An 11,947-nucleotide genomic window follows, 5' to 3' on the forward strand; every position below is an offset into this window, starting at 1 on the left:
CAGATCATTCCTATTCACATTAGAGTCTGAAAAGCACCAACATAGATGATTTTTTTTTTTGTCTTAAGGCAACTCAGTATATGAGAAAGTGCTATGGATTAGGAGTCAGGGGGCAGGGCAGCTAACTCACCATCTGTCTTTGGTCAAGTCACTTTCCGTCTGAGCCTCCTCTGGAAAGTGAGGAAGCAACTCTAGACAAATCCTCACATGCCCTCCAGACCTCACAGGCTAATAAGTTCTTGCTGAGGGTACTGCACACTAACTCCATCAGACCTCACAGCCTAATAAGTTCTCGCTGAAGGTACTGCACACTAACTCCATCAGAGATGGAGAGCCAGGCCCGGGTCACGTAACCCTGTTCACAGGCAGTCCTAAGCGTCCAGGAACCTTCCAATGCCCTGGCCCACCAGGAGCAGGTCCTGTATGCTTCATCCCCACAGCAGCCTCTCCCATCCCTCCTCAGTCCCTTTGCATATTGTTTCATCTTCCATTAGTTATAGTGGAAACCAGCCTTTTGCACCATCCAGAAGGCTTTCTGTTCCATCCAGAAGGCTTCAGGGCTTAGACATTTTTTCTCTTTTCCTATATCAGGCAAGTATATCTCACTGGGCTCATTCCATAAACTCCACACCCTTCTCAGCTGAGAACCACAAGATTCCCGGTTCCTGCCCATGGTTCACCAATTCAACAAATATCTATAGAGCACCTTTGAGTACGAGGTCCTGTGCTAGGATGGGATCTGGGGAGCCAGCAGAGGAGAACGAGACAGCTAGGGTTCCTGACCTCGAAGCTGACACTCTGAGTGGGGTACAGATGTTCAACAAAGAAGACACTATCTATAAGTCCATTACCATTCATTCATTCAATCAGCTATCATTTATTGAACACCTATTGTGTGCCAGGCCCTTGGGACTGACAGAAAAAAAAAAGCCCACAAAAATTCCTGCTCGGCCGGGCATGGTGGCTCACACCTGTAATCCCAGCACTTTGGGAGGTGGAGGCAGGCAGATCACCTGAGGTCAGGAGTTCGAGACCAGCCTAGCCAACAGGGCAAAACCCTGTCTCTACTAAAAATACAAAAATACGCCAGGCATGGTGGTGGGCACCTGTAATCCCATCTACTCAGGAGGCTGAGGCAGAAGAATTGCTTGAACCTGGGAGGCGGAGGTTGCAGTGAGCTGAGATCGCACCACCACACTCCAGCCTGGGTGATAGAGCGAGACTCCAACTCAAAACAAACAAATAAACAAAAAACAAAAATTCCTGCTCATCTCAAATGTGAAATTGTTTGAGATACTGTAAAGGTGGCCAGGTGCAGTGGCTCACACCTGTAATCCCAGCACTTTGGGAGGCCGAGGTGGGTGGATCATGAGGTCAGGAGTTCGAGACCACCCTGGCCAACATGGTGAAACCCCGTCTCTACTAAAAATACAAAAAAAAAGAAAAAAATTAGCTGGGCATGATGGCACACACCTGTAATCCCAGCTACTCGGGAGGCTGAGGCAGGAGAATTACTTGAATCTGGGAGGCAGAGGTTGCAGTGAACCGAGATCGCCCCATTGCACTCCAACCTGGGTGACAGGGAGAGCCTGTCTCAAAAAAAAAAAGAAAGAAAGAAATACTGTAAAGGCACAGGTATGTGTATAAGCCACCTCCTTCCCACTCAAGATTTAGAATGAGCCCATGATTAATTACATTTTCTTTTGTCTTCTCTTGGGAAAAACTCCAATCCTGTTAAGCCCTAAGAAGAGATCTCATTCTCTGTCTAAATCCCCCAGCAGGGCAGGATATAGGACCCTTTGCACTTCTCTCCATTTATATAAGTGGCTCAGCCGGAAGCCCTGAGTCTGAGTCAGCCCTGGGCAGTGGGGAGTTCCTCAGAGGAGGCTGGACCCTGTCTGGGTATGGGGAAGCTTGCTGCCTCTGGTTGGTTCCCTTTTCTCCCCTTCACTGGCAACCTCTTGTCCCTTCCCTTTTCTCTCTTTCTCTCCTGACCCTCTCCCTTCCTTCCTTCCTTCCCTCCATTTTTCCTTCCTCTTTCACTGTCCTCCCCTCTCCCTCCTTCCTTCCCTTCCTGTTAGGTGGTGACCATTTCCCCAAGGCCCAGACATAGGCCCTCTCGCCAGAGTGGACCATGCACTGCAGCTGCTTGGTTGAGGGCATCCCAGCCACCCCCGGCAACTGGATCTCAGGTGAGCCTCTTGGCCAGGTCTACTTCCTGCTCCAATGGTGGCCTAGGGCAGGGCCTCCAGAGCCCTCACTCTGCCCTGTCCACTCAGGCTTGGCCTTCCCTGACTGGGCCTACAAAGCCGAGTCATCCCCAGGCTCCCGGCAGATCCAGCTGTGGCACTTCATCCTGGAGCTGCTGCAGAAGGAAGAGTTCCGCCATGTCATCGCCTGGCAGCAGGGAGAGTACGGGGAATTTGTCATCAAGGATCCAGATGAGGTGGCCCGCCTCTGGGGCCGCAGGAAATGCAAACCACAGATGAATTATGACAAGCTGAGCCGGGCCCTCAGGTGAGAGGAGGCGGCTGACATGGCCAAAGAGGGAAGAGTTCAAGGAAGAGGGCCGTGGTTTCTAGCACCCCTGCTGATTTCCACCCCCTCCGAGGCTTGGGAAGTGTCCTGGCCTGTGGTGAGCTGCCTAGTGGTTCTCGGGGAACAGCGTAGGGTCAGCCCGGCTAGGGAGGAGAATGTGACTGGGTCCCTGACTCTATTCTCTGGCCACTGGGCCAACTCTATTCTCAACTTTGAATTCTGCAGATATTACTACAATAAGAGGATCCTGCATAAGACCAAAGGCAAAAGGTTCACGTACAAGTTCAACTTCAGCAAGCTCATCGTAGTCAACTATCCTTTGTGGGAAGTGCGGGTGCCACCATCCCCCCATTTGCTGCTGGGCGCCCCTGCCCTGTGTCAGCCAGCGCTGATGCCCGTGGGTGTGCAGAGCGAGGTAAGAGTGGAGGTGGCCCCTGTCTCAGGGCTCTAGCAGGTCCTGCCCCTCTGCCCAGGAGGGCCCCCACCCTCCTCTTTGCCTCTGTGGCCCATCAGCCTCCAGTTTTCTTTTCCTCCTGCATCCTAGTCCCTGAGTGCCCCAGAGGCAGGGGTATTAGCAATCCAGGTGGTACAGGACCCACCTGTGAGAAACGGTGGCTCCTTCTGTGATAGGCGCCACTCCTTTAGGGGTGGATCAGAGGGAAGGGCCCAGGGCATCTGAGACTGTAGGCAGCCTTGGCAGTGGGCTTTTAACAATAGGTATGAGAGGCCAGGCGCAGTGGCTCACACTTGTAATCCCAGCACTTTGGGAGGACAAGGTGGACAGATCACTTGAGGTCAGGAGTTCAAGACCAGCCTGGCCAACATGGCAAAACCCCATCTCCACTAAAAATACAAAATTAGCTGGGCATGGTGGCATATGTCTGTAATCCCAGCTACTAGGGAGGCTGAGGCAGGAGAATCACTTGAACCCAGGAGGCAGAGGTTGCAGTGAGCCATGATGGTGCCACTGCACTGCAGCCTGGGCGACAGAACAAGACTCCAACTCAAAAAAAAATCGGTATGAGAGTATTTCATTGTTTTAGCAACTGGCTGACAGTACCAGAGTGTACTGGAGGATACATGCCAGGGAGAGCCCATCCTACCCCACATCTACTTCTCACCCCTCAGCTCCTGCACAGCATGCTGTTCACCCATCAGGCCATGGTGGAGCAGCTGGCGGGACAGCAGACCCCCCGGGAACCACCAGAGGCCCCTGGGGATAAGAAGGGGAGCAGCAGCAGCATCCACCGTAAGTGCTCAGGGCTGGGAGGGTCCAGGAAATCCTAGCCAGAGGAGGAAGGGCCCTCCTGGCTGAGTACATGGCTGAGGGGGCATAAGACAAGGGATACTATGTACTCATCCATTCATTCAACCAACATTTATTGAACACCAGCTATTTACTAGGTGTGGGGGTTCAGAGATGAAAGGCTCAAGAGGCTCAGAACCTAGTGGGGAGCAGAGATGGGATTACTGCCAGCAACTGCTGTGGGCATTCAGGTAAGCACTAGGTGCTGTACATTCAGGCCCGGAGAAGGAACTGGGACTTCCCAGAGGACACAACACTCGGGCAGGTGAAGGAGATGGAAAAAGATGCCTAAGCAGAGGGAATAGCATTTATTTATTTATTTATTTATTTATTTATTTTGAGATGGAGTCTCACTGTTGCCCAGGCTGGAGCACAGTGGCAGGATATCAGCTCACCGCAACGTCTGCCTCCCGGGTTCAAGTGATTCTCATGCCTCAGCCTCCCGAGCAGCTGGGACTACAGGCGTGCACCACCATGCCTGGCTAATTTTTGTATCTTTAGTAGAGATAGGGTTTCACCATGTTGGCCAAGCTGGTCTCAAACCCCTGACCTCAGGTGATCCGCCCACCTCAGCCTCCCCAAGTGCTGGGATTACAGGCGTGAGCCACCACACCCAGTTGGAAATAGCATTTATAAAGCAAAAAGCTGGGAACAACTGTAGCAAATCTGGAGAACTGCTGGTAGCTTGCTGTTGGAGAGCAAGTCTTGTGATGGGGTGGGAACAAGTAGGACGGATAAGAGATGGGGCTGGCAAGGTAAACAGGTGTCGGGTCACAGAGGCCTCACAAGCCATGCTAAGGGAGCAGGACTTTCTCCTGTGGGCAGGAGGGACTGGGAGGGAGAGTCATGGTCAGACTTTCATTTTATAAAGATGACTATGTGTGTGTAGAGTTTTGGGTTGCGTACGACTGGAGTTGGAAGGCCTTTGAAGATAATCTAGGCAGGAGATGACGGGGCGGTAACCAAGACAAGGGCCACGGGATGAAGATGGAGGCTCAGCAGGAGAGAGATTGGGAAGATAGAGTTCATTCACTCATTCATTCACTCATTCATTTCTTCTTTCAGCAGATGCTTAATGACCTCCTGTTTAATGTGCCAGGCACTGTCCTAGGGGCTGGGGAGCCAATGTGAGCAACACTGCCTTTATAGGACTTATAGGCAAGGGGGGTGCAGATATTCAACTAATGATTGATGAGTGATTATAACTGTGCTAACTGCTGCAGAGGAGAAATGCAGAGTGCCAAGGGCATCAGGGAAGACTTCCTTGACAAAGTGACACTTGAGATGACACCCAAAGTGTACATGAGTGTCAGCTGAGCTCAGAGGGAGTAGGGAGAGCATGGCGAGTGAGAGAACAGTGTGTGCGATGGCCCTGGGACAGAAGGACTGGGAGAAGGCCAGTGCAGAAGCACATGGCCATTGAGTGGGAGAAGAAGGTGGAAATGTAGGCAGACATCAGCTCTTACAGAGGCTGTGAGCTGGGAACCTACAATATTAGATTTTCTGTGAAAAAGATCACAGAGACACTTGACCAAACCAAGGCTCTTGTGCAGAGGTCCAAGAATTGCCCCTCCACTCCAGCCAATTTCATGGAAGAAGGATCCATGGCCTTCACCCCACCCCTGAGCTGCTGGGGGACCCAAGCTCTGCACCCCTGGGAGTGCAGCTGAGGCCATGGGTGTGGGGTGCTCCAGGGCCTGCTGGGACTCGCTGGGCCTGGTCTGGCAGCCTGCAGCTAAATAGCACCTGAACAGCCCTCCCTGTTTCTCCACCCCCATCCACCCCGACCTAGCGCTGGGAACGCCTTAGGCAGAGAGCTTCTCTCTTTGGGAAACTATGAGGGAAAGAAAAAAGTGTTCCCGTTCCAGGTGGATAGTGTTAGAAAAAAAAAAGAAGAAGAAGAAGAAGAAGAAAGAAAGAAAAAAGTGTTCCCTCCCAAGCCCCATTTATAGTGGGCTATTTTGCACCTCCCTCCCCTCTGCAGGCAAACACACACACCCTGCCTATGCTTGGGCCCCAAGGGATGCTAAGCAGGCGTAGGTCACCAGAAGATTGGAAGCAGCCACATGCCCCACTTCTAGATTGAGATTCCAGAAGCCTGTGCCAGCCCCTCACCTCCACCCTCACTCAGAGCATTTGGTGCCAAGAAAGGAAGCTGCTTCTGGGAGTGCCGGGTCTGTTGAGCCAGAGGTAGGGAGCTGCAGGGCCAGTGCCGGGAATGGAAAGGAACTGGTGGGAGAATGAGAGGACTCTTAGAAATAAAATATCTCTTCCACGTGCCTTGACCTCAGGAACCCCGAGGGACACAGCCTTCCTGTGCAACAGCAGTCTCCACCTCATCTAAGGACCCAAGGAAAAGACAATGACCCAGAGAAAGGGTGCTCTGATGGGGGCCTCCACACTTGTTCTCCTAGAGGATCACTGTCACTGTTTTCTCCCTACGTACATCTGACTTCAGAAATATTGTTCCTATCAAATACATTGGACATATTAAATAATAACTTGTTTTTCCAGTTTTTTTGTTTGTTTGTTTTGGTGTGTTTTGTTTTTTGTTTTTTGTTTTTTTGAGACAGAGTTTCGCTCTTGTTGCCCAGGCTGGAGTGCAGTGGCGCGATCTTGGCTCACCGCAACCTCCGCCTCCCGGGTTCAAGCGATTCTCCTGTCTCAGCCTCCTGAGTAGCTGGGATTACAGGCGCCTGCCACCACACCGGCCCAATTTTTGTATTTTTAGTAGAGACAGGGTTTCATCATATTGGTCGGGCTGGTCTCGAACTCCTGACCTCAGGTGATCTGCTCGCCTCAGCCTCCCAAAGTGCGGGGATTACAGGCGTGAGCCACCGCACCCTGCCTGTTTTTCCAGTTTATTCACTAGAGCCCAACCAATGTGACTACGTTGGATTGATGCTTGTTCTTTTAGTTAAATGATGTGGTCTTGCTAAGAAAAATGTTAGAGCGGCAGTTAGGCTTTTTGAAATATAGAAAGTGATGTGAAGTTCTATATAGTCATCTCCAAGGCCCCCAGCTGGGAGGCCCTATTGCAGGGCCCTCGCAGGGTCGGAGAGGGAAAGAGGCAGGATTGGAAGGAGCAGGAAGAAGGAAGCCTTTTTGGAGGTGGAAAGTTATGGACCCGAGTGAGACAGAGAAGAGGAAGGCTGGGGCTCCCCATACCTGCCCTGGGCCTCCCAGTCATGAACTCTGCAGGGCCCCTTCTTACCCATGACACAGCTTAATCTAAGCTAGGAGAGGGGATTTTATGGATGAAGAAACAAAGGACTGCAAATTTAAATGACAAGGCCAAGGCCACACAACCAGTTCTTTGCCGGGCTAGAGTAGAGGCCCTTGCTGCAGGGACAGGGAGTGAAGAATGGATCCATTGAGATATAGCAGAGAATATCCTTCCCTTAATTTGCTGGACACATTTTTCTTGAGCACTGATTATGTCCAGACTCGGTAGATTCGAGGGAAAATGAAACAAATACAGCTCCTGCCCCCACAGAGTTGGACTCACAGACATTAAATGAAAAGCACACAAATGACTACATGACCCTAACTCAGCCGAGCGCCCTTGGAGGAGAGGTTCAGGGAAGGATGAGGGCAGGCAGCAGGCACTCTCGCCTAGGCTGGGAGTCTCGGAAGGCTTCTCCAAAGAGTGGTATTTATGATGAGGCCTAAAGAAAAGTAGAAAAGAGGCTGGGCGCAGTGTCTCATGCTTGTAATCCCAGCACTTTGGGAGGCCAAGGCAGGTGGATCACCTGAGGTCAGGAGTTTGAGACTAGCTGACCAATATGGTGAAACCCAGTCTCTGCTAAAAAGTACAAAAATTAGCCAGATGTGGTGGCATGCACCTGTAATCTCAGCTACTCAGGAGGCCAAGAAAGGAGAATTGCTTGAACCTGGGAGGCGGAGATTGCAGTGAGCCAAGATCGTGCCACTGCACTCCAGCCTGGGCGACAGAGTAAGACTCTGTCTTTAAAAAAAGAAAAAAAGAAAAGAAAAGCGCAAAACGAAGGGCAAGCCCGGCAACATGGCGAGACTCCATCTCTACAAAAAACACAAAACTTGGCTGGGCATGGTGGCACGTGCCTGTAGTCCCAGCTACTCAGGAACCTGAGGTGGGAGGATCGTTTGAACCCAGGAAGGGTTCAAGCCTACACTGCAGCCTGGGTGGCAGAGAGAGACTCTCTCTCAAAAAAAAAAAAGACAGAAAGAAAAGGAAGGGCAGTGGGGCGAGGAAGAGAGACTTCCAAGCAAGAAATAAGAAGGCCTGGGAAATGGGAGGAGCAAGGGGCATCTGAGAGAGGCTGGGCTCCCTTGACCCTTTCTCTCTTTCTTTCTCTAGGACTTGGCTCTGCCCCAGTCCCCTGCCAGCTGGGCCCTTGCTGCCATTTGGGGAGCGTCCAAGGCGAGCTGCCTGGTGTTGCCTCCTTCACCCCTCCCCTCCCGCCCCCTCTCCCTTCCGACTGGACCTGCCTCTCAGGGCCCTTCTTGCCTCCTCTCCCGTCAGAGCAGCAGCTCCCAGGGGCCTTTAAGCCAGACATCCTGCTCCCAGGACCTAGGAGCCTCCCAGGGGCCTGGCATTTTCCGGGGCTTCCTCTCTTGGCCGGGCTGGGACAGGGTGCGGGTGACAGGTTTCGGCTCTTGTCCCTCAGGCCCGAGGGGCTGGAAGTAAAGCCTGCTCCCATGATGAGGGCAAAGGGATGCCTGGATCCCAGGGAGGGCTTCTGCCCAGAGACCTGCAGACTCAAAACTGGGGAGGAAAGACTTACTTCCCCCAATCTGGAGAACCTCAAAGCATTGTGGCCCTTGGATCCTACTTAATTGGAGAGGAAGGTGGGAAGTTGGGGAGGAGTCCTCCAAAATCCATCTCTCCTCTTGCCCACTGCCTCTGAGTTAGCCCCTTCCCATTGCTGGACATGGGCTGAAATTGCAGGATTTCATGGGGTGGAGTTGGACCAAAGGTGGGGAACATTGCAGGGAAGGTTTGAATGTGGAAATGGGAAAAACCAAGACAGGGTGTCCCTCCTCTCTCACCATATTGCTAATCACATTAAGGAGACATTCCTAATCTCAACTTTTCTTCAGGGAGATGAGAATAAGGTTTCCATAATTTCCATCCTGTCCGCATAAGGGGGAAAATTAAGGGTCTAGCCTGGGGAGAGGAGAAGGGTGGTTGTGTTCCCTGAGTCTTCTCCGGGGCCTATCTCCCCATTCCAGGCTAAGGCCTCCAGCCCCTTTCTCATCCCTCCATGTAACTTCTCTCCCATCCCTCTAATCTCTGAGGCCCTGGAAACCCCTGTCCCAAGCAGGCACTTCCTCCTCTTTCCATTTCCCCCGGACCCAGGCAGGTGGGATAGGGAGACACTGGCCTTCTCTGCTCTGTAATACTCCACTGTGACCACGAATAAAATGTCCTTGCAAACTGCCCTCTGGCTGACCACCCCCCTGCGGTGGACCCCCATCCTCCCACTGTGCTCCTCCTGTGTTCTGGTCTGGTGTGATGCGAAAGGGCCCGAGCAGGAGTTTGGAGGAGAACCTGAGGCCTGGAGTGGAGCTACACATCCCAGCAGCCAGTCTCTTCCCTCCCGCCAGCATCTCCTCTCAGAGAGAAAGGCTGAAAGGAAGTCAGGACATGAGGAGCTTCCTGGACACAGTGGGAAACCTGCCTCAAGGGCGGAAGTTCAGACTACAGCAGGGGTCCTTAAAGAACGGCCCTCAGATCTCTGTGGACCACTTCGGAGCAGAAGGGTTGGGTGAGGAGGAGGGCGCTGCCAGGGGCCCCTTTTCGTCTGCACCCCAGGCCCTAGGAATGCCAAGCAGGGCAGCAGTGAGGCATCAGGCGCCTGGGAAGTAGGGGACATGTGACAGAGAGGATTTTTTGCCCAAACAAAGACATGGCAACAGAGAGGGGTGCTCCAGGAGCCAACACTGTTGATCCCACCACCCTACTGTCTCTAGGCTGCCAATTACAAGCCTAGGATTTGTCCCCACTCCCTTTCTATGACATGGAGCATGGACTCGTGTGACACAGAGGGCCCCTTTACTCAATGTTTGTCCCTGTTCCTCAGTCCCAGGAGTAGACACATCCTTCTCAGGGACGCCCTGAGCACATGCTTCTGCAGCCTCTCAGCCCTTCTTAGTGGCATATGCATGGTCTCAGGGCCACACATGGAACTGGGAAAGGAGAGACCCAGAGGGGGGCAGGATGGGCCCTCCCTCATTCCTCAGGAAGGTGGTGATGGACACAGCACACAGGCCCTGGGTTTCCAAGCTGGATCTAGGCCAGGAGAAAGGATCTATGAGAGTTCTTCATCTCAGTCTCCCTCCTTCACCCTAGATGCCAAGAAAGTGGGGACCACAGAGTTTCTCTCCCAAGTGTTCCCAGCGCTACAATGAAAACTGCTTCTCACTTGCCCCCAAAGCCACAGGCTCATCCCTGGCCCTGCAGGAAGGACGAGCCCCCAGGGGCTTTCCCATCACCCTGCCCAGTTTTGGGAGACAAAGGGCTAGTGTTGTCTGCTCCAGCATAAGGAACTGGATGGTTTTGTCATGGGGTTTGCGCCCTGTTCAGAGAGACCAGCCCCTGGGAGAGAATTGTTCTCCTTCACGGCGATCCTCACATGCCCCTCTGCCTGACCCCACCGCCTCTTCAGTGCTTTGTGGTGTCTGTGACCCTCACATCTCAGGCAATGGGAAATGCCTTGAGGTCACTCTTCTAAAATTTCTCTTTGGAGTAGGTGAACCTGAGAGACTAAAAGCTCAGCCCCAGAGGACTTACATTTCCAGGTGGTGCACTCTGCGTTTAGGCAATAGATTTGAGTGGAGCAGACTCTTTCAACCTTGGCACTGTTGATATTTTCGGCGGCATAATTCTCTGTTGTGGGCAGCTGTCCTGTGCCTTTCTGGGCATTTAGCAGCATTTGGGGCCCCTACTCAGTAGATTCCAGGAGCACCTTCCCCAACCCGGTTAGGACAACCAAAACTGTCTCCAGATATTGGTAAATGTCTCCTGGGGAGAGGGGAGAAACTGCTCCCAGTGGAGAACTACTTAAGTAGAGAAAGGCTTCAGTAAATCCTGATGTTCTGCCGAAGATGGGAATCAAGTTCCTCGGACTCACAAGACTGTTGGTCTCCACAAGGCAAGAGTGCCCTCTGGTGGCCACAGTCAGTATCGGTGGTCCAGAGGAGCTCAGCGCCCTGCCCTAGGCTAGATGGAGAGCCCACAGCTAACTCTAAGGTGAAGGGGTGATGCCCACACTGGAATCCTCTGAGAGAAGGAAGAGAGTTGCAGAATAAAAACATTTTATGAGAACCTTCCCATTTCAAACCCCCTTAGCAAATCATGGACTATCCACCAAAGGCTTACAGGTCTAACCTAGCAACACACTCTGCAGCCTGTTTGTTTCTGGTGCAACCAGGTGACATCACATCCTCTGGCCATCTGTGACTGTGACTGTCAGCTTCATCTGGGGATAGAATGCTGTGGATGCTCAGCCTTCTTCCAGGACAGTGGACACCGGGCCGAGACACAGCAGTCAACTCACCTGCCAGCCCTGCTCCTGGGCACTCAGCTCTACTGTACCAAAGGCACGTGCAGACACACACCTGGGCCTTGTGAGTGTCAGGGAGTCAGACTCCCAGGCTGCACTGTTAGGAATCAGAAGGCACCTTTGAGAGCTTCAAGTTCAAGCCCCGTAACTTCACAGGCCCAGAGAAAAGAAGATACTTGTTCAAAACCAAACAAGAGAAGAATCAAATGTAGAACATACATTTTCTAATTATCACTTAATGTTCTTTCCATTTCACCATGACCACTCAACTAGAGAACCAAAAATCCCTTAGAAATGAGTATATATGTTAAGAGGAAAGTTTTAAAATTTATTCCTGAGTGATGTATGTATGTATGTATGTATGCATTTATTTATTTATTTTGAGACACCATCTCACTTTGTCTTCCAGGCTGGAGTGCAGTGGCGTGATCTCGGCTCACTGCAACCTCCACCTTCTGGGTTCAAGTGATTCTACTGCCTCAACCTCCCAAGTAGCTAGGATTGCAAGGTTGTGCCACCATGCCAGGCTAATTTTTGTATTTTTAGTAGAGATGGG

The 11,947-nt window shown here is 52.0% G+C and overlaps 1 protein-coding gene across 1 annotated transcript; it reads left to right on the forward strand.

Moving 5' to 3' along the window:
- Positions 1–1,845: 1,845 nt before the first annotated feature.
- Positions 1,846–9,370, forward strand: ETV3L (ETS variant transcription factor 3 like). Its single transcript, XM_073008093.1, has 5 exons — positions 1,846–2,192; positions 2,280–2,517; positions 2,764–2,953; positions 3,667–3,787; positions 8,184–9,370. Exons 1-5 carry the CDS (start codon positions 2,135–2,137, stop codon positions 8,660–8,662), a joined length of 1,086 nt encoding a protein of 361 aa, XP_072864194.1. The 5' UTR covers positions 1,846–2,134; the 3' UTR covers positions 8,663–9,370.
- Positions 9,371–11,947: the final 2,577 nt, after the last annotated feature.

This window comes from Chlorocebus sabaeus, chromosome 20 (assembly GCF_047675955.1).
Source record: "Chlorocebus sabaeus isolate Y175 chromosome 20, mChlSab1.0.hap1, whole genome shotgun sequence".
Classification (NCBI taxonomy): Eukaryota; Metazoa; Chordata; class Mammalia; order Primates; family Cercopithecidae; genus Chlorocebus; species Chlorocebus sabaeus.

What these genes read in the sequence shown, in the direction of transcription:
- ETV3L (XM_073008093.1), top strand. Translation starts at nt 2,135, where the DNA reads ATGCACTGCAGCTGCTTGGTTGAGGGCATCCCAGCCACCCCCGGCAAC. An exon ending in AAGCTGAGCCGGGCCCTCAG is followed by an intron (nt 2,518 to 2,763) that starts GTGAGAGGAGGC and finishes TGAATTCTGCAG; the next exon opens with ATATTACTACAATAAGAGGA. An exon ending in CCGTGGGTGTGCAGAGCGAG is followed by an intron (nt 2,954 to 3,666) that starts GTAAGAGTGGAG and finishes CTCACCCCTCAG; the next exon opens with CTCCTGCACAGCATGCTGTT.